General features: G+C 31.4%; 1 protein-coding gene across 3 annotated transcripts in view; it reads left to right on the top strand.

Annotated features, from left to right (window-relative positions):
* LOC113399856 (Ca(2+)/calmodulin-responsive adenylate cyclase) overlaps positions 1-27457 on the top strand; it is a 94690-nt gene that overhangs the window by 29129 nt on the left and 38104 nt on the right. For all 3 annotated transcript variants that reach the window (XM_026639116.2, XM_026639115.2, XM_026639117.2), the window contains exons 4-5: positions 6412-6561; positions 7498-7616. In XM_026639116.2, coding sequence (XP_026494901.1) covers positions 6412-6561; positions 7498-7616 — 269 coding nt within the window. The remainder of the gene's footprint in view (positions 1-6411; positions 6562-7497; positions 7617-27457) is intronic.

Below are 27457 nucleotides of genomic sequence, written 5' to 3'. Positions count from 1 at the left end.
AGAAATGTACCAACCCAAGGTACTGTAAAATGTAAAAACATTTATAAGTGCTTCTGTGGGTTTGTACATAACAAGGTCCAATTAATAGATAGATATATTTTATAACCGAAGACTTGTCTGAATTGGAAATAAAATTGCGTAACATCATTTGCACCTCACTGTCAACTGTAAAAATCATTTGATTCCGAAACATTACGTCCACCGAATAAATCACTTCGAATTTCCATAATAATACCGCGCCACAACATCATGTCTGAAATTTATTCACTGTTTCGCATTATTTACACTCTAGCGGCTCTACGAAGGTCAAAGCTGGCACGCTGTAAAGACAATGTCGATGGATATTAGCCATTTTGTTATGTTATATATGTCAGTTTTTATTGATTACTAATACCAAACATACACATAAATATAGCAATCTTATGTAGTCATCTATTGAAAAAATTTACTTATCTACTCGACGTATTTAAAAAACTTTATAGCGAGACCCTTTTTTCAAATCCAAATAAGTAAGGTGTATAAAAAAAGAATGATATTGAACTATAAAAAATAACGATATGTATAAAAAAAGAACGAATTTAATATTATAATCGAACCGATTATAATATTTAACACAACGTTAAAGATAATTTTGGAACTCTCTTAATATTTTTGTACCTAAATTCATTAAAAACGATAGCAATAAGTCATCTTTAAATTTCAAATTTCTATGACTGAAAGTTTGACTGAACAGTGCCTTTTAATCGTATTTACTTGTATATAAATAAAATTACAAATCGTGAATATGTCATGACAATAAACGTGCATTGTCTTAAGTAAGTAATTTGAAATGTCTCGGTCGATTTATAACTGTTTAGAACAGATGCACTACAGACATACAAACACACACACGCGCAGATCTGATTAAACAAGCTCGTCTTAGATTATAGCTCTCTGAAGTATCTTAAACATTAATAATTTGACACACATTTAATCGTACAGATAACTCGATAGCATTAAATGATAACAATTAATCTACGTATTGTTAATTGAAGTAAATATAATACTTCAATTGTATTAAAAGTACGAAATGTATTTATATATTTTTAAATAAAGAATGCATTAGATCTTATATTCGTTTGAAATGCGGAGAAGAGAAAGTCAAAATTATATGTAAATGTAATGAAGAAAATGTCGTAAGGTGTCGTAAGGAAATTGACAATGGATCGCTGCGGTAAAATCTATATGGACAAGCACACATATGTACTTAATACGTATGTGTGCTTATTATGTATATTTAGTTTGATAGACAATTGATCTATATAATAAAGCTGTTAAAACTCCGTGTATGTCAATTACCTTCTCACAAAAGGTAACGTTTCTACGTATAATCTATATAATATATAATTCATTTACCTTTTTATATTTACAGTTGTAATATTTGCTTATTCAAGAGTAATATCGTTTATTTTTTGTATTATTTTCAACTTGTACATCTTTTGCAAATCACATATCTCTTGAAGTATTCACTCGGTTCTATTCTTTAGAAGTTATCAATAAGAACTGATATTCAGATTTTAATATATTGAAAAGTGTTCGCTTCAGATATTGGAAGTCGGATGGAGGCAATTTTTATTGATTTTATTAATAACTCAACGAATTAACTTTTGCGCGTGCACATAATTTAATTCTAATAATGTGACTAATTGATTGATATAAATGAGACTTTAAAATATAATGGTAAAGTCACTAGCATGTTTATGGATCTATTGATATAACCGGAAGTTATCTTACAGTTGACATTAATTTTATGAAAGTGATTAATGCGTACGAAATTGACTACTATTTATATTACTATTTATATTTACATTTGTAACTTATTTAATTTTTGATAATATAATTAAAAGGTAATATCGATGTATACCTTTATAAATGTTCCGTAGACCACAGAAAAGTTTAATATCACCAACTATTGTAAAAAATATTCATAAAATGAATTTGTTATCCAGTACAAAATACTTTAAATACGTTTTGAACTAAATTCATTGTTAAAAACAAACAGATTCGGAACAAATTGCACAATGCCCTGTTTAACTTAACGATTACTTATAACCCTTCACCTGTACCATATCGCCAAGTTCATCAGAAAGTGTCGGCCACTCAGATACATGTTAATAAACACGTCTCAGCGACCATTTACCATTTAACTTATAAAAGTGGTCTGACAACCGTAGCTTTCTTATCTCAGATAAAGTTGTTTGGACGCAACAGATAGACGGTGCACGCATTCGGAGAAATAATTAGTTTTGGTTGCTCGCCTTTAAATATGATTTGAATGTTGGCCATCAATCATAGCGAGTGAGCACTCCATTATCGAGATGATGTGGTGTTCTGCCCGGACGCTTTTACCTTTGGATCTGATAACAGTTCCTCTATGAGTCTTTAATGTACGTACGAGTTTTATCATTGTACATTAATTGATATATTAAGAATATATTTATTATTCTTAATTGTAATTGTTTTTAAGTAGATAAATAAAAGGCCCACTTAATTTAAGGTGGTAAAAGGTGGTTTTTAAAACATTACTTGTATATGAAAATTTTAATGTTTTTGTACTTAGAGTATTTTAATTTACGACGCGTTAGTAAATTAATACGTTTAAACTAAGTACTACACGTGTAAATTAAAAAAAAATCAATAGACAAAGTGAGAATCTATTTACGCTTAGTTCAGTAGGTCATTATGATATAATAATGGCCGAGTAAAAATCGCGGGGACGCTAAAGCTCACTGAGCCGATACAACCTTTACGGGGACGGATTATATTCACACATATCGTTAAAACGTACGGCGAGCTGCTTTTTATATTTATAACGTTGTAATAATTTTAATATACAATTCTAATCTCAAACAAAACGTTCGATTGTTCAACTGCGTTGCTATCATATTGGACTTTAGTCGAGAGTAAATCATTATTGACTATGTCATAATTTGTATATTAATTTGTGACCCATTTCATCGTTATCTCTTTCATAAAAAAGTGTTTTTATTTCATTATTAAACAGTGGGTAATGAACAGTAATACATATGTAATGTATTGTAGTGTATGTATTTAATTTAAATAATTAATTATGAACAAATTCCTTGGAGTAGTAGTACATAAAGTTTCTGAAGTTGCCTCCACTGGTGACAAGAGAGCTGGTTCGTTTTTTGCCCAGCGGATCGGAATTGCGAATTTCAACATTCTAACCACCATTCCACGGGGTTATGATTTATGCAGTAACTATTTTTAAGTTGTCGGTTTATTTGTTACGTTTCCACATCTCAACCGTTCGTCATGAAATTTTGCATCCACATCAGACCCCCCTTCCTGCTACACAACCGAAACCGCAGGCGGAAACTAGTATTCAAGAAGTAAAAGTGTTTTTGTTTCATGTGTTTGAACTTAAATTCTGTCTTGTTTCAGTTTAAGAATGTAAAAATATTTCATTTGTTCCGGTATAATGTCCAAGATCTATTAAATAATTATTACGAGGGTTTCGCGGTGATTGTCAAATAAATATCCTTTTATCATTAAAATTAATTCATTGAACTCGTGTTCAAATGAATTTTCCTGCCCAATTTTACTAATGAGAATTCAGAAGTGGTTTGAGCTCATTTCGTCGTGTTTTTGTTTTTAACGCAATTCAAACACTCGAGAACTGTGCCTTGCTTCCCCTACGTTCTTTCAAAAGCCGCTCGTTTGAAGAGTAACTGAGTTTCTGTTCGTGTAAATACTTTTATATATTATAAACTTTGTTAATTTGTAACGTGTGTCAATTGCTTTTAGTACATTATCTTTCTTAAAATAAAAATTGAAAATTAATAAATTTAATTTTATAAAAATCTTTCTTGAATTTTTAAAAAATAGGTACTTTTGGAATACTTAAAAGGGCGCCACAAGTAATCAAATAGAATTTCTTTCATGATGAACAAATAAGGTATTTAAATATGTATATACATAAAATATATCCTTTTTTGTATAAATTGCTGCTATTGGTAGTAAAGTTGAGTAAAACGTCAATGTCAACATCATTTATTAATTTATTTGAAGCGTCAATAGCGCAGTGGTTTGCGCTATTGTCGTCTCATCTCCGAGCTCATAATCACTTAAAAATGGGCATTATTAAAAAAAAAAAAATTTCTTCGTCATTCAACAGCCTCTCCTCCTTTAAATGTTAGAGCACATCTTATTAGTGCTATACTAAATTGAAAGACAAAAACCTACGAAAATTCCTAAAACTTACGTACTTATTATGAGCATAACCAATATTATATTTTCTATTATCCTCACACAAAAAAAACACAGAATGTCGTTAGAAATCTACTCATTCTCAGTTTACAGTAAAACCTGCCTATTTTTTGTACTTACTGCGATAACATAGTTAAGGCTAATTCCATAAGAATGCAACAAGGAATTAGGAAGCCTATGTCCCGATTTATCATAATACATGTATATAAATAATTGTATCAAATATTATTAAGATTTTTATTCCCAATTGAAACACAGAGTCAAACTAAACTATTGCAACTATTCATAGTCTCAATACGATATTAAAGATAAATCACTCACTTCTTTGTGCACCTACATTTCACTAATTACCATTTCCATTAAAAACTTTTGTCATGCTTCTGTTATTAAAATGCATTAAATAACTGGTGCAATCAATTTGACAAGTCATTTGCTCACAGCACTGATTAATAGCGTTCCATTTACTAGTATTTTTTATTGACTACTATTCTGTAACACGGCGTACATTTACTGTGATAAAATATCATGAATTATTAATGTACAATGACTCCTGCGGTCAGACCGAACCATCAATGCCTATAGTTCTAATCTGAAATCTAATAAATCAAGCGTGACGACTCGGTTCTAGCTCGACCCTGGATCAAGGCGGTAAGAGGCTTATAAATGCGATAGAGATTTGCCTTTTTTCGTTCGGTTATAAAATAGATTATATGCCAGTGAAGCTTAAGATTTCTGTGACCCTTTTCGCCTCCGGAGATCAAAGGTTATATAAAAAGTACACGATTTATTCGCATTATTTTAGGAAACAGATATTATAACATCGTGTCCATTTTTGTCTAAAAAACAAATTTGTTTAATAAAAATCGTGGTTTTAGTGTGACAGTAGGTTATTTTTAATTATACAAATATTCAAACAGTACAATACAAATACTCTTTATTGTGCGCCAATGAACTTGACACAAAATACAAGCAATAAAGAAAGATTTACAAGGGGCGCTCTCATCACAAAGACAGCGATTTCTTCCAGACAAAAACTGAGTCAAGTTCTTATTATGCAATTAAACCTAAGATGAAATTAGTTTGGAATCAATATCAATTCATTTTAAATTAAAAATACTACGTATATACTTACAGATACAAACATTCTTGTAAAGTATCTACACTATTTCCATGTTTTAAAAACAGTTAGCGACTATTTATCAAAATTAAAAATATCAAATTTCATTAACATGGTAAAATTTTCGTAAAATCAATGATATCAATTTGTACAAATTGCAAGAATTACTTACACCCATAAATACCCATATAATTCAAGCGAGTTCCTGTCAAGTCACGCACATGGTCGGTTTCCGTAGACATGAGTTACGAGAAACAAAGTTCTCTATGTAGTAACTTTGTACATAGTATTGGCACAAATGTTCGGTAACTTGGTACAATACATATCTGGAATTTATTGATAGAAGACCGTTGAGTCAAGTTTGATTGAGAACTTAAATTAATGAATATTTGAAAACTAAGGATATAAAAATGAAGACATGGCGGGCAAACATAAATGCATACAAACAATCAAGTATTTTTCTGTAGAGTCACATACGATAACATAATCATTTATACTACCTTTGGGGCATATTCATTTAACACTTTAAATTTATACGTACTACACATACAATAATGCTATGGGGTATTTTGTTCATATCATATCTGAGAAGGAATAATTCGAGACGAACGATTACAAGAAAATAATAACGAAATATAACACTAAGTGTATTATAGTAACATAAAATATACTATTACTACATAATACTTACGGAAGATCTCGTTCTGCAGCCTCGCTGTTAATCGGAGTCAATCAGTAGAAGTAGAAATTAAATGAATAAGTTTTATAATACACCTAGCCTATGGAATATCCTATCGGAAACATTCTTTGGTATCCAGCGAATTTTTTTAACGTTGGTATTTCAGTTGAGTTTCTCGTAATCCGTATTGCCCTTATAATTCATGCAATTATAATTCATACTTATAATTAATAAATAATTCCTGCGCACAATTTCATACCTACCTACCGGTAGAGGCTGTGCGTTATGTGTTAGTAATTTTAAGATTTTATTAAGTAGATTATCTAATTGAAATCGAAATTTCTAGATGTTGGGCAACGTGGTTGTGTTCCTGTGCGTAAACGTGGTGGGTGCGCTGATGCATTCCCTCATGGAGACGGCTCAGCGGCGCGCCTTCCTCGACACGCGCAATTGCATCGCAGCCAGACTCGACATGGAGGATGAAAACGAAAAATTGGTAAACATCGCTATTCAAACGATTTGCAAAAACAAAACTTATTAACTAGCCGAATACAAGTCAAAGTATTGATTCTTGCTCACGCTTAAACCCAAAAGCTTCGGTATAATATTCTCATGTTCTAATGACTAAGGGTTATGTGCTCTATATATATTATTAATAAAAAAGAAAAAGTAGTTCTGTTCCGAGCACCGCATTTGAACACTTTAATCGTTGGCTCTCGGTAGGAAAATTATTCTAATCTAATGGATTACTGGTTCAGTAAGCGAAGCGGAGGTCAGATGGCTATCAGTCCGTATAAAATCTAATCGTAATCTCTCAAAACTCGATTGGAATAATAAGCATAGCATGGAACATTATGGGAAAATGCTGTCAAGAACTCGAACCAGAATTTACGTACAATTAAAATGTCAAACTAGACTAAAAGACTCTTTATCTAAGCCTAAACTTAAGCTACTGTTTTCGGTCGTGAGATGTACATAAAAGTTCGCTCAGACCAAGATTATTTCAACTCGTACTCTTGTGTAAATATTTACTCCGGCCACAAACCAAAGAGTAAAAGGTAAGTACGCTATTATTACCACAGACTGTCGTCAAACAAGTAAGCAGTTATTTTACCTTAAAGTGGAAGAGCTTAGAAAGACCTTTACATACAAGATTGTACTGTTAAAACTAAAAAGAATAATTCGTTTGCACAAAATCTATCAGAATTTAGGTATATATCAATAAATAATTGCAACAACATACATATTCGTGATCAGAATTAGTATTATGAATTTTTATTTCATACGTTTTGGACTTATATTTGCATTAGTTATACCTCATGTATTCTGCCAACGTCGCGCAGCAAAAGTTATACAAATAATAAAAGTAAATCGAATAATAAAAAAAAATGTTACTGCTGTTACGTTTGAAATTCTGAACGTTTGTCAACAGGAACGCTTACTGCTATCCGTGCTGCCTCAACACGTCGCTATGGAAATGAAGAATGACATAATATCGCCTGTCGAAGGACAATTCCATAAGATATACATTCAGAAGCATGAACAAGTTAGGTGAGTAAGTGATCACGTAATATATGAAGTTAAACGCGAGCATCGCGCCAGTCAATTGTATGTAATAGCCTGAAATTCAAAACACAATGAACATTTACATTTTTATACTATATTGATTTTGTATGCCAACTATGTTAAATTACTTGTGGTTGGCAGTGTATCTTATCTAGACACAGCGTGTTGGACTGACTCCAAATTGAGCTAGAAATGATTCCTCTCGACTCAATAACCTGCCTTCATTATTGATTAATCTTTATAGGTGCGCTAATCGTAATCATTAGCCCCACGTTGATGTTCTGTTGCAATCATGGACGGTAAACCAAAATCTTCATTAATATGAATGAGATTTCAATTGCGTCATTATTCAAAACATACCGCTGTTCACAGTTCGAATTCGTCAAGAATTATGTCAATGTTTACGTGTAGAAATGATAAGATCTTTTGGAATAAAAATATGCACTTATACAAAAAATCTATTTGATCGTCACCTGCAGTAAATTTGTTACTGTATAATCCTCAGAATCTTCCTCTAATTGATAAGTCCGAGTCCGTTTTATGTTCCGTTGATTTTCTGATTAATGACGAATGATATTCAACTTCGTTAACCAATCGTGAACTTGCGTTAGAGTAAGTAGTAGTAATGAGTAACCAGTCGGTCGTTATGAAAACAACATACATCTTACATCTGACCATACTTTCCAGGATATTTCTTTGAATTAAATTGTGAATGACTTCCCCCTTAGCAATGATATTCTGTAGCACTTCATGTTTTATGGAGTGGCCCGTACTGATCTTATTTGCTACTCGTAAAGAATATACCAGACGTGCTTTGGTTGGATTGAGATTGTGACTTTCATTGGGATATGTGTTTCGCTTTTAAAACTTAATAAATTAGTGCTTTTGTGGGCTGGTAAATTTCTGCACAACATTTTTGGAACTATTTTTTCTTTTGCATTCTGATACATTTTAATAAAATTCTAATAATTATAAATAATAATCGAACAAAATTTGTTTCATAACATCAATATACTATTTTTTTTAAATGTATTTTATAATGTGTGTGTTTGTCGTGAAACTAATTTTGACTTTTTTAATCACTTAATTTAGTTGTAACTAAATTTTAATGGTGTCCGCTGGTTGCGATCTATACATTAGATACGATAATATCGTTTACTTATAATATCAAGAGTGCCGAGTGATCATTCGATTTGTATTGTTTTTTATTAAATTAATATAGTAACTAAACGTATTATAATTTTAGTCGTAAAAAAAACAAAGTTAATAAAACAATGTCCAATCGTAGTTTACTATATCAACTGAACTCGAAGGACAGCGTGATGTGTGGCGGCCGAGCAGGTCTGACAGATTAATTTGTGTTGTTAGATGTCATCGTGATATATTGCTTTTTTCGCGCGGTCATGACCTGTTTAGTGTTTGAAGAAGACATTTTTAATGACTCGAAGTAATTCTTGAAAGGTCATTAATAAGCTCTATTATATATTAAAAGAAATGATAGGAATTTGAGTCAAATATTTATTGTATTTTTTACGAACTTTGTATGAACATTAGCAGTTAGCACACATTGTTTATATAGAATGTGATTTAAAAATTGCTTAAGTGTCGTATAGTTCTATTATTGTCTGTGACTAATGATGTCATTTGGACGTCAGTGCTTGCTAAACGACCCGAGTTATTGACACGTCGAGAATTTTACAATATATTTTGTATATGTAATGTTCCAATAGTCGTTTAACAATGTTCTAGACGTTAGATATGTTTAAGAGCTGACAAGGGTCGCCATCGCGTTATCTTCCTAACATTAACTAATTACTCAGTGGTCATTAAGCCTTCGTTTCTGAGATACGATTATTTCGTCTCTTTGTATGCAGAGATGTTTCCAGAATTTATTGTTTGTAAAATATTTATCTAAATGAGTTTTTAAATAAATCCTAACCGTATAACTGCGTCGTATTGAAAATTTCGACGCTGCCATTCTTGAAATAGTCGACGTAATAAATAGAGGACTTGCAATTTATGTAATTATATTTCTGTTTAAATATTATTAATAACATACACAACATTTAATTACGTAACGTTATAATAGACCATATCAGCACTAATATTCTGTATACGTATTTTTCACTTCTTCTGAACTCCTATTAATACTCAGAAGACACATACATATTTCTATTTACTTTTTTCGTATATATAGTGACACTTCAACAATAATTTAACGGAATAAATATATCTCGTGATGTCTTCAAAATTTCTTTGTTCATTTGAGGAGAGTACGTAAAGTTAATTTGTTTTTAGGCAAAAATACTATCAAAATACAAAAAACAAAAATACTATGTATCTTTCAAAAAGTACGTTTTTAGAGCACAAAAATGAGTATTACATTTTTTTATGTCGTACTTAGGCGGACTGGCAAATGGGCCACCTGATGGTAAGGCACCTACGTGGTCACCAATGCGCTAACTACTTTTTGACCCAAGATGTTATATTGTCCTACTGACATTTCAGGTATTCTGTTTCATTTTATTTTGCTTTTTTTTTCATTAATAATAATTATGGTTATTACGCCGTGAATAAGATACGTAGCGTGAAATATCTTCAATCAACGGGCTATTAAACACAAAACAATTTCTTTCAGTTTGACGCAATAGTTTCTGCGATTAACTATACGCGTTCGACGTTTTAACACAAACTTTACTTTAACCAGTATAACTGCAGCCACAAGAGACTTATGTACCTTGTTGTTGTTTGCAGCTAAGATGTTAACATCTTAGCTGCCACGATTGGTGGCGCATTGGTGTGATCTAGGGTATGGTTAATATTTCTTAGGGCACTAATGTCTATGGGTGGTAATGAGCTTTTACCTTAGGTAGCCCATGTCCCTGTTCGCCTACCTATGACATAAAAAATACTTGACTAAGAGTTTGTATTGCGTTAATTTTCGATTGTACAGGCCAATTTCATACTGTTTTGTTAAACTGGTTGACTATATCTTTACAGCTCCGCTCCTATGTCCTAATGTTAAGTTAATTAACCTCTAACGTTCCTCAATATTATTCTTCTTCAATTTAAATATGTAATTTCTGAGATAAGCACGAAGAAATATACAAACCCAGCTTAACAATAAATATTTATGTATTATATAGATCGCAATAACGTTTACAACAATAGAGAATATGGTACGCTAATTAAAACTTCAAACATAACATCTAATTAGAATAAACTTTTTGTTATTTTACGAACTAATTAGGTTTTTTTTTTAAATATACTTTTAATCATATTGCCCGTAGTGGTGTGAAGTTAATTACATGTCAGTTTATTGGCATCAATACGTCGTTAACCGAACGTGATTTACACTATGATTGAAGTTTTTAATACCATGTAATTAAAAACTCGTTTTGAACAAATTATTATCACCCAATTTTCACATTCGAAGTAATCATTCGTAAATTATCGCCTTACAGTTTATACGTATGTATTAATTTATATTTATTAATAACGTAGCAATATTTTGCTTTTAAGGCCGCATATCCTGATATCCTTGGTTCTATCCTCGGGTTGGGGCAATAAAAAAGTTATTTACATTTACATTCGTTGGTCCTTTACTGGATTGTAGGAAAAGATAGTGTCCCTGTGTTTGAGCTCACTTTTGTGCTCTATAACAATATGTTCGACGCAGCTGGCTAGTCAGGAGGAGATCATAAATTGAGCTTCATTCTACTTAATCAGATAATTTTCTATTTGTGTACATTGTTAACAATAATAGATTAAAAAAATTCGAAACATTTTTCTATGGCTTTTCGTCCATTTGATTGTTAAATAGCTGTGAAATATGCTGGACAAAAAATAAAAAAAATACGTGTACGTCTCGGGACGCCAGACAGAACTGATAACTTAAACTATCCGAAATACGGCTAGCGTTGTGGGGTTAGAGTGAGACAAGAAGAGTCTGCCTACCGCTGGCGTTTGCGTTAAAGAAAGACTGGCGCCGTAACGCGTTACGTAACGAAGCGGTTTTTCCCCCTCATAAGAAGTTATCACTTCAAAAACGTTAATCCGAAATATTAAATACTCTTGACCCACTGCTGGTCTTATAACTTAAATATATATTAGTTTTGCTAGCCATTTTCATTTTTTTTCTGAATTGTTTAATAAGATGATCAAGATGGGTTTAGTATTTTATTCATGTAATCTTTGTATAAAACGATTTTATATTCATTTAAACCAACTTATTTAAACCTGTATCTACGTAGTTCCACTTCGTTAAATCTTGTAATTTTTATGTCATAGTTAGGCGAACTACCAAATTCCACCTGATAGTATGCTGTCCACTGTCCATATATGTTGGTACTGTAAGACATATTAATCATTTCTCATCTCACCAATGCGCCAACAATCTTGGGACCTCAAATGTTATATCATTGGTCCCTGTAGTAACATTGGCTCACTCACTCACACTTCAAACCGAAACAGAACAATAGAAGTATTGCTGTTTCGCGGTAGAATATATCATGAGTGGGTGGTACCTACCGAAACGGGCTTCCCACAAAGCCTTACCACTAAGTAACGTATTGGTGCATATTCTTATTTAAACAGTACCTACTTCCAGCAATGCGTTTTATATCTTTTAATTGTTTTTATTGTAAGCGATCATTTTATATGACTTACGATATATTCTACTTTGATATAACTATGCAAAGGTACTACATATAAGTCCCAACAACTGTACGAAGTTTCAACTAAATCGAGTAGACGATGCGTGAGAGCATAGAATACGAATAAAATGCAATCTGATAACTATACGAGAATAAATAAAACAATAAACGAAGCACATATTATCATTCAATAACCAATCGTGAGTTAACGTATCTGTTGAATGAATTATTATGTACTCGGTATTTGAATGATGTTTCAATTAAATTAGCGATTCGAATCACCAGCACTTACGAGTTAATCGGATGAATCGTCGAGTACATTTAGACTCAGGATATTTACTTGTTATTTTGTCTTGGGCTAATATTAACTCTAAGCGAGTCATCAGGTGGAATGCACGCTTTTATTTTAAATTGATACTCTTAAAAAAATATCGAAATTGTTTATATGGTTTTTGTAATAGCTTGATAATATTCGAAACGAACGTTTAATTGTTAATTTTATGAAGAATAAAAACTGGAGCTATTTCGTTGCTATGTTAGCTGGTTCATTTTTGAAACTGTAATGTTATCTCATTATTCTACCAATAAGTACATTATAATAAATTCGATTTTTGGTGTCGATAGGATTTGATTGATATCCAGCCGTCTGCCTGATGTCAACCTAGGTTGAGTCACTATCATACGTAATTGAGCCGCTTCATTTAATTAGATTGTATCATGTATTGATAGATGAGCTTAACAAAAACTTCCTTTGCGGGTTCTTAAGACATTCATGTACTGGGGTAGTTCTATTCGACTCTCTGAACCACGTGATTTTCTCCAAATAAAAAAGGAACAAAAAAAGCTAGACTCGTAATACGTTTTCCTCGGATTCTATAATCATACCATCCTCAGTAATCTCTAGGACCAACTTTAGGCAACTTATCAATCTCCTTTATAGCCTTTACCTCATTAAACGGGAATTAACTTTATATCTTTTTTCTTTAGTGAAAAGCATATATTTATTTGAGTGTGTTGCCAGGATACAGTTACGCCCGTCCTTTGTTCAACTTCATTAAAGTTAGATCTAGTCCAGCGACTTTGTTGTTCTGATTCAGAGAATATCGTGACTCAATCGTATTAAAAAATAAAAATCAATGTCGATAATTGCATTTCTTAATACGTTGATGTTTTTTATATATTTCATTGCGTCTATCATAGCGTGGTTTCAATTAATTAATAACAATGAATAAATTGTTTCAATAATAATATGTTATTTGGTGAGCCGGTGTTGTAATTACTTCCAAAATGGTAAATATTCCAATATGATAAAATAATCCAAAATGTGCATCAATAAAATTTATAAATTTAGGAAAAACCTGTCGTCGGCGGTGAACACTATTCATCAGGTGAATCATTTGCTCGTCTATTGTCCTAAAATGAATAAAAGTCTACGTTTTACGATCATTATTATAATATATAACCGGTAACAATTTGCGAGTCTAATCCGCCACAATCCAGTCAGATAGGTACATATTGAAAACTGCGTCAATGACTCACTTTTAAAAGGCTTCATCGCCTTACCTACTCACAAATATGGATTCATCTCATTCATATGATTCAGGTTTAACTTTTTACAAAGAGATATTTGATTTAAAAAAATACTATTAAAAAGAATTTATTTTACGATAACATACTAATTGCAAGCTTTTATTATTGAATTATCTAATTATGACGCAAAGGCGACCAGATATTTCGGTCATTTATTGATAAGTGGTCGCAACTATACTAATAAATCTACATTATCAGAAGTATAGCTTATGCCTTAAGCTGTTAAAACTCTGAACAATGGGATTCAAGATATTACTAATATCAAAATTATCTTGTCAATCGGAAGGCCGTGTACTAAATACGATGGCCCATCGAATTATGAAAGTGAAGAATTAGAGAGGGCACTTGCGTTTGCGCTCACTGGTGCACTATAATATGTCCCGAGCAGTTGGCTAGTCTCTCTTGAGAATCGCCGTCGTGGCCCAAATCAGTAAGGAACCATAAACATCGTCAGCTAATAAGTTCCACCATATTATAAATTTAATAGCGCAAAATTATTTTGAAAATCGCATAACATTACATAATGTAACATTAACAACCTGTAAATTTTCCACTGCTAGGCTAAGGCCTTCTCTCCCTTTGAGGAGAAGGTTAGAATCATATTCCACCAGGCTGCTCCAATGCGGGTTGGTACTTATGTGGCAGAATTTCGTTGAAATTAGACCCATGCAGGTTTCCTCGCGAGATGAATTATAAAAACAAATTAGCACATGAAAATGAATTAGTGCTTGACTGGGTTTGAACCCGCAATCATCGGTTAAGATGCACGCGTTCAACCACTGGGCCATCTCGAAAATCGCATAATTTATTTAAACACTACTAGAATACATTTTGAGGAGATTCTAAATCATTACTTTTTATAATGAAATCAGTATCAGAAATAGATGTTTTTCTTCATTATAATTTTTTATTATTTATTTGTTGCGCTTAGCCTTGGTCATTTTCCATTATATAGACAACCTTGTCACACCCACAACATTAAATATGTTTGTTTATATAATACGAGGTAGACATAATATTTATTTATTTTTATTAGATACTCTTTTTTTAGTAAGTGACGTAGTTGTGACGTAATGCAAGCGTACAAGGTGGACCGATAACTTTTAAGGGTGGCGGGAAGTCGTGTATGAATTGCCTCTGATTATCGTGGAAATCCTTTGTCCAGCAGTAGACGTCTTCCGGCTGACATGATGACGATGAAATGATATACATGTTTTCTTAGCATGTTTTGAAATAGGTGCCTTTTATATGTTTACAACAGAATTCTTAAGAAAATCACCAACAATTACCTTATCGTCACGATACACTATATATATATATATATACGACATTGCATATTGTTAATACATAGAAAATAATTTTCCTTTCGCGGAGACGCAAAGTAATATCCGATAATAATTTATAGTAATTTACAGGACACAAAAAGATTTACATAACTATGTATTTACGGCGATATATATATATATATATATATATAAATTCTTCTCAAATTGAGCATTACTAAATATTTACATAAAAGACGAATGAGGTTAAAATAGTTATTGATAGATAGGAGACATAAGTAAGATTCCTGTCCAACGATTTTCCAGGAAAGTATTTTTGGTCATGTTTTCTTTTGTACATATCGAATGTAAACGTTGTATTTATCGACTTAATTAGGATACTTCTTTGAAAAGCTTAGAATAGAATTTCTAAACAACTGTATCTGTATGTCATATTGTTGGCTTCCTACCAACCAACATTTCACACGAATTTAGTACTAGTAAATGTATACATTTAATTTTTGTAAGATGATTTAAATACGACCGACTTTGAATTATTATTTACAGTCCACTGAACATAATGTTAAACGTGAAGTACGTAAAACATATATGTGTATACTAAATACAAAATTACAGTGAATGAAGCCAAAGGATAATTGACTGCCTTCAACAATCTTATACTATCCTTGCAGAATTTTAGTTCAACTATATTTCGTAATTTGGTAATCCGCAATCTACCAGTTAACGGTATTTGCGTCAATGCTTCTGCTTATAACAGTTTACCTACAATACGTCGATGTTACCTTACATTGTTATGATACTGTGGTTTAGATGTAAAGCGCACTCTAACCCAATTTAAATCAGAACACAGCTAACAATTTGTTTGTGTATTAAGTAGGCGCGTGGATTTGGATTGTGCATACCTGTTTCATACATTTTGCCATATCGGTTGACGTTTATGGTTTCTGTTTCGTTTCGTAGCGTCGAAATAGATAGCATTTTATTATATTATTCTATAAATATATATTTACTTGGCGGTAGGGCTTTGCCCAAGCCCGTCTGTGTAGGTACAAAGCACTCTTCAGATATTTTACCGCCATACAACATTACTCAGTATTGTTGTGTTCCGTTTTGAAGTGTGAGTGAGCCAGTGTAACTACAGGCACAAAGGACATAACATCTTAGTTCCCAATGTTGGTGGCGCATTGGCGATGTAAGGAATGGTTAATATTTTTTACAGCGCCATTGTCTATGGGCTGTGGTGACATATGTTCGTTTTCCAACCTATAGCATAAAAAGGAAAAAAACACCATTAACTTTAAACATAGAATAGACACGCAGTGCAATCAATTTTTTCTGATTTATATGGTACAAACGAATATGTAGGTAGGTAAGTATTTCAATCACAAAGGGACAATAAGCCAAATAAACAATATTTGACATCGAAATGACGGTATGTCGATGTATGGTCGAGAATTTGAAGAATCTATGATATTCATTAAGGATTTGTGAAAAAGCTGATATCGGAACTTTGGAAGTAAAATTAAACTGGATATAAGTATTATAGTTATGGAATAGCGTCAATATATATAAATAAACACATGTGAGTCAAGACCTGTTAGCTATGGCATTGAACTAGCAAATTGCATGGACTACGAATTTCTAGGGTTTGTTTATCTTCTTTCCTTCTTCAATTGGAGAGCAGGTATATCTGACAAAAATAAAAAAGATAAATCGTATAAGACCATTTTTTGTGAAAATATAATAATAACTAAATTACAGTACTGTAGTTACATTGGCAAGTTATTCTAATAAAATTATTACCAGCCATTGAAATAAATAGTTTCTCAAGCTTATATTTCTATTAATATACAAGTTACTTTCGATTTACACGGTTAGTTTTACACATCGTCAGTTTTATACGGATAAAATAACGGACGGCCTTTTTCCGAAGATGTTACTAAATAACTCGTGCTATATACTACATACCCGATATTATAATACCTATTTCTAGTTATATTGTATCATTACTAACAGTGTTAACGGGATATTTATCATGATTTTTATTTGGTGGAGCTCGATATTTCGACATTATCTACGAATGTCTTGTTCACGAGACTGACGTTTGCGGGTAGATGTTGACGGCATTAGAAGTGTCCATATCGGACTACCTCCTTTCTCGTACGTTTGCTGCGTAAACACTGGTTACCACTACCACTGTCACTTTCACCCCTACTATTTGTTTTATTTACACTCGAAACTCGATCCCGTGTTTTAATGTTAATTTAAAATCTTATGAATAATAATATAATAATTCATAAGAGTAAAGTTAACATATTCATGTGTATTAGGGCAGTAGCATCCGACTATCGAGTATTTCAGTCTTGAAAGGCTTATTTTGAAAAAAAGTAGAAGTGTATCTAATGTGATCCTTGGCGGTTCTTCTCGATAGATTCTACTTTCCGAACTGATAGTAGCTTTACGATTCTGTAAAGTGACGATTCAAAATGCTAGTAAGAGCCTACTTGAATAGAGTATATATTGATAAAAAGATGAAATAAAATTAGTCTTTCTTGTTGTCTTGGATGTGCATATTTGTTATTATAGAATTACAGTTTGATTTTTTGTATAGTTTACAAGAAATTAGCATTTTTATGTAACCGTTTTTTTTAAACGTTCACGTATATACACACAACACATATTTACCTTCCCTGTAATTAGAGGGATTGGAGTATTTGACAGGCGAAATTAGAACAAGACTCGAAGACTTTGTAAGCACTTTGAACTTGATAGTTTTGCCTTCGACGTGTTGACGTAAGCTCAAATTGTTTTATCTATCAACTTGTAAGTCGTCGACGTCCAAATTAGTTAACAAATTCCTATCCAGTCTTATGACATAATATATCTATATGTTTATAACCTTATATGTCTTTCATTATATTTATTGAAATATTTTCGTGACTAAATAATATAATTCAAATTTTAAGCTATACTAAATAGTATCAAGAAGAATATTTCATTTAGAATCAGTTTTGCATAGATTATGTAGTTAATTGTGAAATGATTTCAACGAATGACGTCATTGTTTTTTATGATTAAATAAGGTATTTGAAATTTAAACTATATTATGTAACAAATAAGGTAATCCATTGAATACAATATCCCAATTTAAAAAAAGTCTATTGATACGGAAACTTTTTTTAAGTATTGTATCTGTCAACATCTCTGTTCATAACGTGGAAATAATCGTGGCATTTTATAAATCTTGACGCAGTAAAATCTCCTTGTTCATTATTTTTAGATGTCAAGAATCAGTGAAATGTCACTTTTCTTACACCGGAAAGTTTTATCATTTACAAAATGAATATATGAATATACACAACAAATAATTTTTTATGTGTTTATATCTCGATGAACAATCGGTTTAATCATATTATTTTCGGCATACGATCACAACTTCAGCTTTATAATATGTATACAATAAATACAAATTTTCCGGTTCACATCGTTGTTAAATGAATAATATCTGCAGCAAACAGACTGTTGTACGTTTCGTTCGTTGCCTTTCATAATTCGCAAAAGACCTAATGAATTAGTATATAATAATAATTTTTCGAAACGAATAAAAAAAATTAATATCTTTATATATTAAAATTGTGTTTTTCTAAATTGATTTTGCAATTATATTATTATAAAAATGTTAAGCAGAAATTATTGAAAAACAGATTAGTCATTAAAAAATAAATATCAAAGTTATATTTCCACTGTTGTAAGCTATCGCAAGTTAATGTAAACGTCGACTACCTTTAAAAGGTCATCCTTTAATTCTAAGGTTAAAACGATCTCTTGTGGATAGAAGTATATTACTTAAATGGTATTAATTAAATTAATTTCTAATTATTCAGAATTTTCAAGAGATCAGCGGTATTATACTATCAAATACCTTATTTATATTTTGGGGCAAATATGTTTAAACAATGTTTATTCGCTTAGACTTATTTCATTATATCAAAAAAGAGTAGTATTTAGAAACTTAATAGTCAATTTATATTCAAATACTAGCTGTGCCCGCGACTTCGTGCGCGCTGTTTGAATTTAAGTTATTTGGATATTGTAGCGTGATTTTATTTTTATTCTATATATATAATTCTAAATTAAAGCCTAAGTTACTCTTTATTACATCCGCTATCTGCCAGTGAAAGTCCCGTCGAAATCGGTTCAGCCGTTCCAGAGATTAGCTGGAACAAACAGACAGACAGACAAAAATTGTAAAAAAATGTTATTTTGGTATACGTACCGTGTTATACATACATATGCATTTAGTTTTTACTATTACCCATTTTTATGGGATATTTTAATATTACAAACAGACACTCCAATTTTATTATATGTATAGATATGTAATTCCATATAAAGGGCGTCGAGATGGCCTAATGGTTAGAACGCGTGCATTTTAACTGATGATTGCGTGTTTGAACCCAGGCAAGCACCGCTGAATTTGCATGTATTTAATTTGTGTTTATAATTCATTTCGTGTTTGGTGGTAAAGGTACACATCGTGAGGAAACCAGGATGTGTCTTATTTCAATGAAATTCACCAACACTTATTTTATCAGCGTGGGGAATAAAACCATTCATCAGGATTCAAACCTTCGTCAAAAGGGACAGGAGGTCTTAGCCCAGCAGTGGGGCATTTACAGGCATTACTTTATTTTATATGTAATTATATTCAATGACGAAGAAAAACATAGAGAACCAGAATCTTTGTAGACAAACAAATAAACTCCCGTTTTTTACAAAAATAACAGTTAATGTTAAATCAAATTCTTTGCATATCTCTGAAAGTGGAAACTGTTTGTTTTGATTAAAATTGATGGGTGTAAATAGTTGCTTTAATAATCTTATTAATACACTGATCTATAAAAGAGCCACAGATAAAACTATATTTTTATGAACCATACTTTAACTTTAATGTACACAACATTAAGAATGCTTTTATGTTTTTGTAAATAGTTCGTTCCAGCGCGAATAGCTCTAACATCGTTCAACCGAGGTCACGTTCTATTGTTTTTGAGATAAATATATATACAGTTGTGCAATAAAAACCACAAATAAAACTCGCTCTTCGCTTCGCTTTGATTCATTTGTAATATCTTGTTAAAAATCTGTATAATAATTAAAAAGTTGTAAAAAATTTAACTACATTTCGCACAAAAAAATTACTATCTGTAACGAATTTTAAAAAGGTTTTAGTACGCTGTTATTGCTTTTTGTTGATGTATATGTATATATAATTGTTAGTTTTTAGTTTAACTGCGAATCCTGTATTGTAGGCCTGTATCTTTTCTCAAGGTTCATTATGATAAATAAATTAAATTTAGTACACACTGTAACCATATCGTATGAATCTATTAGTATAACCTTATATAGTAAATTTACGTTCTAAAAAACTTATATATGTATGTATAAAATGTTTATCGCAGGAAAAAGTATTTCCATTAATATAAATAATATATTGTGGAATACAAAAAAACAAACAGCACAGTTCAAAAAAAGAATATCGATTTTATTATTTTAATAGTTTATCATATTAAATTTAAATTTTTCTATAGTTTAGGAAGTTTTGTTTTGCATAAAATGCATCTATTTTGATTCTTTTGTAATTTATTGAAATGGATACATTTCATGCTGATATAGTTAAATATTGTATTTAATCTGTTAACTACTGTATATTTAGTCGCATATTACCACAACTATTATTTAAATGCCTCATTACCTGTACTTGAGTCATAAAAGACAGCTGTAGCATTTTCTAACAAAGATATTATAATAATTTGAGTTGCAAAGTTACTTCAAAAGTTAGTTTCGAATATCAACTGTCACTGATTTAAAAATAGACGCAATCATCCCTTGCCACCGGCTTCGCATTCCTGATTTAAGCGTTAGTTATTTTATAAGATTATTTAAGTTTACAATTTTTCTTATATAATTAATTTATATATATTTATTCCACTATATTCACATTTACATGTATAAATTATTTGTTATTGTATATCGTTTGTATTGCAGCGCCTTTATCAATTACTGGTTGCCCAAAGGTTGACGGGTAGAGAATGGCTTCAGGCATTAACGGCGCTTATTGTGCCAACTACGCTTTTTGTTGGTCAATAAAGATAAAAAACTTTACCTACTTCAAAATGTTTATAACTCCAACATAAATCTAAGTAAATATGCAATATACATGTTGTACAACATACTCTGACACAAATTAGAATCGATATTCGACTTTGTAAATAATTGTCTCAACATATTAAGCAAGAAGGAACACTAGTAAAATCTAGCCTATTAGAAAAAGATACATATGAATATCTAACGTAGCCATATTTTTCAAATATTCATGAATAACTAATTCGGAAAAACACCACACTAACAAATAACTGGATACAATTTGTATATCTTAGTGTTTTTTTATACTGTATGCTTTAACGGATTCGTAATTCGAAGGGTAAAGGGTTCGAAGTAGGTAAACAGTTACTCATAAAACATGCAAAAGATATGACCATCACCGGTCGCCCGGAAGATGTTAAAAATAAATTATTCTTTATTCAAGTAGGCTCATAAAAGCACTTTTGAATCGTCATGTTACATTGACATTTGTTTGTTGTTTGTGAATTGTTGAATTAAATTTAAAGATACCACCGGTACGGAAAGTAGATTCTACCGAGAAGAACCGGCAAGAAACTCAGTAGTTTTCTTTCTCTTTTCCACCATTTTAATTACAGATTATATCAGTAATCAACAATTATTTTTTATATATCCTGCCAAGAAGTCAATAAATCACACTAAGTCCACGCTTTTTTATCCTTAATATAATCTTATATTGAGTAATATCCCTTATTAATCAATGATTTATTTTTTATATGAGATTTAAAAATTTTATTAGGCCAAATTAGACATAGCCGTGTAATCTTATTAGAGAAACGAATACCGCGCCCCAGGAAGGTTGTATTAAAATTGCGAAATCGAAAACTAGCTGTTATTAGTTTACTTTTCCTCCTCGTGTCCGTACAATTATTGTCACCGTTTCATTCGAAAAGATGTATATTATTGTGAATATGCATAATATAGTTGTACTATTGTTATACATCGAAATGGACGTTTTTTTAAATGAATTTATAGTGATAGTCATTGTAGGCGACCAATAAATAAATATTAAGTAATAAAATTGATGAAAATACGAGTATAGCTTCGTTCATAAAACAATTATATTTTGACTAGCTTTAGTCCACGCCAACACCTGAACGTTGGTCAGGTATCAAGTCTTCCATTCATATTTAATCAAATCCTCAGTAATTGGCTCAAGTCACCCCGCACACAATCGTTTTGCTGAACATCACACCTACACATCTCGTCATCACTTACATTAATATTAATTAACCTCTAAACAGTAAGGTCGGAATTTTTAATATAAAGGTCGCAGTCAAATCCGTATTTAGTTACCAAGTCACGTCTCGATATGTACAAGACTATGGCTGTATCGCAATATGCATAATGACGTCACGGTGACAGGAAGTCTATTACCGCACTTGATCCTTTTAAGCTAAACGGATATTCAGCTGATGGAATTGTCTGTCTACTCCCCCTTCCGCGCCCTGTTTCAGTACTGGTTTGTTTGTTTGCATATATTCATTAATCATGTTTATGATATAGGCTCAATCGTTACATTATGTTGTTTAAGCTAAAATCATTATTGAAATCTATCATTTATATAAAGCGAATGTAAATTTGAATCGGTCATAATATTAAATTGATAACTGTATTGATCTTTAAAATTGTTGCCTCGTATTAAACGTTTAAAACTAATTAGTAGTAATTATTGCTATTAAAGTTTGCTAGACTAACTATTAGATAGTAATACAATTAAGACAATGATTACTTTCAAGACAATAAACTTAAAAAAAAAAACCCTGATTACAATCTACAGTATAATAAAATAAACAGAGAAATGAAACTGTACAAAAATATACAGGTAAAAAAACACACCGACGACAAAATATCCTGCGGCATTGCAGCAGATAGTGGTGATATTACCTCCGAATCGCAGGGCGCAGTCTATTAAAATAACTACTTGTGGCTCCTTTACCTTACAACAGTAAGAAAAAGTATAGCCGCATTAATTAGAAAGGCTAGGATATTTCAACTTGTAAAGAAAAACAAATACGGGTCTACAGTACAGTAGTGCTTCATAATGAGGGAAGTTCTCGGGCGCCTTGCGTGTCGCCGGGTTATTTGGAAGAATTATTCCGTTCTACAATGAAAAGCCTTCCTTAAAGGATCTGAAAATGGCCTTTCAACAAAATTCAATGCTATTTCACACATTCTTTATAAATACCTGGTTTTAATACAAATCTATACTACTATACTAATATTATAAATGTGAAAGTAAGTCTGTCTGTCTGTCGCTCTTTCACTGCCAAACCAAAGAATTTGACGAAATTTGGTATGAAGCAAACTTGAACTTCAAGGAAGGACATAGGCTACTTTTTTGCTTAACACATGACAACCAACCCCTAAAACGCGAGCGAAGCGGCGGGTGACAAATAGTATTATACAATTTTTTTCTTTATAGAGAAGTCATACATACATTACAAAAAATGATAAAATACTGTCATTGAACTATTTTTAATTAATTTGTTATTGTGGTCAAAATTTCTCATTTATTTTGAATAAAAAGCAATTAGTAAATTATAATTTTTTATAATAGTGTTCAGTAAATCCTAAATAATAATTAATTAGATGACAGATTGATGACGGCAATAGTGCCTGTTTTCAGTGGAGATTGTAAATATAGACCGTACAAAAATATAAGCAGAAATAGTGCATAGTTGCACCTTACTCACTCAGTATCATAACGCGATGAAACGAGAATTTAAATCTAATGGAAAAAGATCTTCCGCAAGACCAAAGGGATCACTTTGACAACTTTCTAAAGTCCGGGAACTATTATACCGCCGACTCTTATTCCTTATCCTGGTATCCAGAATTTCTCGACAGAAGAACGCAACATTTTTATTGTCTCGAACGATGTTACGAACTCACCATAAAAACTAATTACTAAACAAACTAGGCAGTAAGATATATCAGTTTTGTCAGTTTGTTTTTGTATATAGTAAGTATTAAGGTGAAGCGGATTTGGTAGAATTTCGTAAGCATAGTCAGGATCCCTTTCACGTTTGCACTTATCATATAAAGTACACAACAGGTAATAATAATCATAGTTAATAGTATAAATAAACTATAATTTATAATTTTCCTTATTCTAAAAAAAAATGTGAAATTAAGGACATTGGTTTCAAAACATTCCTTGAATATTTGGTATCTTCCTAAAAAATGCAAGTTCTTGTATATTTAAAATTAATTTCTGTCTTGTCCTTGTGCCATGGAGACTGACACGAAAATTCATAGAGTCGGAAGATATTAATCACTTCGAGATTAACGAGTTATTCCGCGACAGAAATAGTTTCACTTGTGATTACTTTACGCTTTTACTATATAATGGTGTGTGTATATAACATTATTATATTTAAAAATAAATTAAACTGTCTGTGTTTTTTCATAGTAGTTGAACAAAAAAATCATAAACAAATTTCAACTTCAAATGTTCCGTAATGTACGCGTAGTCCATGAGTGTTAGGTATCAGCTGTCAGCTCATCAGATATTCTACCGCCAAATATTATACATTGCATACATTTGTTTCGGTTAAACCTTTTAAGCCGAAGAGGAATTGGTCAGTGGAAATTATAAAGTGTACTTAATGACATTTACACTGTTGTAAAAATCTAATATACACCGGGTGTTGCAGAAACGACGATTATAACTTATGATGAGGGTAGTATTTTTGTATTATACCAACAAGCCGGAACTCATTCAAAGCGATGAATGAGCTAGTATGCATAACTACAGCATAAGAGACATATCTTAGACCATAGGATTGCCATTGCCAGTAGGGAATAGCTTATAGTCCTTACACTGCTAATGTCTGTCGACGGAAGTAAACAGGGGATTCTCAGGCCATTTTCATTCCGGTTTTTATAAAAAAAAATATACTGTTTCACTTGTAAAAATAGTGTATATAAATACAAATATATAGCATTAATATCAGATAGATATTTTCACCTCATAAAATAATACATTATACAAAATGAGTATGCCATCCTATTTTAAATATTACGCGCAACGACCTGCACTATTCTAGTATGAGATTTTTACGCAAAAAAGTTAAATTAAGATTCAACCGAACACCTAAGAGCTCTTTGATCATAGATGCAGGAGGCTGCTCTCATTATAGTCTGACTTTATATTTTCCACTGAATAACGAGTTATACCATAGGCATTTGCATAAAAAGAGATAAAATATTAAATCCTGCACGAAGGATGCTTACTACAGAAATACAGATACATGAAAAATTGTTTTAATATTGATAAAAAGATTTTTATATTAAGAAATGTTACTTACATTATTTACTTTACCAAATAATTAGAGGTCTAGTATTAATACTAATTTGCAGCAGTTCGAGCTATTTGATTGAGCTAAACCTTAGCACACACTTCTGGTGTCGATCATCGTTCTTCCCTGTTCTTGTTCACAACTATCGTATGGATTTCCGCAGGTTGGTGGTCGTGATCCAGGCAACTATCATTAAGGCATAGTTATCTTACCATAAACAACACTCTTCGATAGTACATACTGAAATTAAGAATTAATTAACCACTTAAAGCCAGAACAAAAAAAAAGAAATATTATAAAAAAAAAAAAACAATATTTGTTTTGACATATCACAAAACGGTCAAAAATAATATAATTATTGTATAAATATATGTTATTCGTAGTGAAATATTCATTCCAAATTATATAACTCATGCCTCAAAGTCTGAAGTTTTAATTAATCACATCACTGGCTGTGCGTATGCTCTCCTTTAATGACATTATATCTCGAGTGATATGGCTTCGTAAAAATAATTGGTAATTAAATTCAATCGCGATTGATACGGATTGACTTTTGTTTTTAATTCAATCATTACAACATTTTTATTGTACACAATATATATAAGTTGAAAAGAGAAATTGTGCTTATAAATATAAAACAGTTAAACTATTTTTATTTACTTTTAACACTGACGAAATTTTCGAGTAACATTTTATGAAAAAACTATTTGGATTTTTTTCATTATTTTTTATGAGAATTTATAATTTATTCTTTTTTAAATTAATCACGGCTGCGATTTTCCGTTCGCCAATTATCACGACTGGATCTTTTAAGATGCTATAGAAGCTACTGTTATATAAAAACACGAAACTGAATTACTATGATGAGTTTTTCTGTTAGACGAAATATTGTGCTGTCAATCGTTAATTTTGCAAAGTATGTGCATAGTCATTCAAATTAATCAGCTCTCATATTATTTATATTTAAGAAGCGAGCCTTTCATCATCCGTGACTGAAAAGCGTTTAGCACAATTGACGTTGTAAGGAGTGATTTTACTTCTTGCTACGTTAATTGACAATTTTTAACATTTACCATCAGCAGTGTGATTCTGTGAGAATTCACTTCGTATGCCTCTCGTGAAATGTTGCCAACTGACTGACAGTGATGCGCCATTTTGATACTTGTATCCTATAAAATTTATAATAATTATACTTAATGTCAGATATCACATTCTTACATTTCACACTCGTGTTCTGCGATGAGATTCGAGTTTCTTGTTACAGAATAGCCCTACAGGCTATTTATTTATCTGCCTTATACTAATTACATACATATAAAAATCTAAATCTAAAATTATTTTGCTCAAGTAGGCTTTTACAAGCAATTTTGGATCGTCATTTTACTGAACGGTATTAAACGAGCTACCACTACCGATTCGGCATGTAGATTCTACAGTGAAGAACCGGCAAGAAACTCAGTAGTTAATCTTTTCTAATATTTTAAGTTATTTTAGTTAAGTACAATTAAATTCATATAATATAACCTGCCTGTAAGTTAACGAGTTTTAGCTCCACGCTTTTTATCATCTATGTAATCTTGTGTTGAATAATATGCTTTATTTTAATAATAAATAAAAATACCTTCGGAATTTTATCACAGAAAAGCCCCAGGAAGGATTTATTGTCTTTGCGGAGTCATAAATCATATACATCAACAACGCACTAAAAGTATACTTAACAGGAACTCGTGAACTATTAGGAAATATAATATGTCAAATGAAATATTCCGTCCCGCCCAAAAAACCTGGTGCCTCTTAACGGTCAAGCTCCC

Source organism: Vanessa tameamea, chromosome 8 (assembly GCF_037043105.1).
Source record: "Vanessa tameamea isolate UH-Manoa-2023 chromosome 8, ilVanTame1 primary haplotype, whole genome shotgun sequence".
NCBI lineage: Eukaryota > Metazoa > Arthropoda > Insecta > Lepidoptera > Nymphalidae > Vanessa > Vanessa tameamea.
Note: the sequence above shows the minus strand (reverse complement) of the source record. Positions and strands in the feature narration are given on the sequence as shown.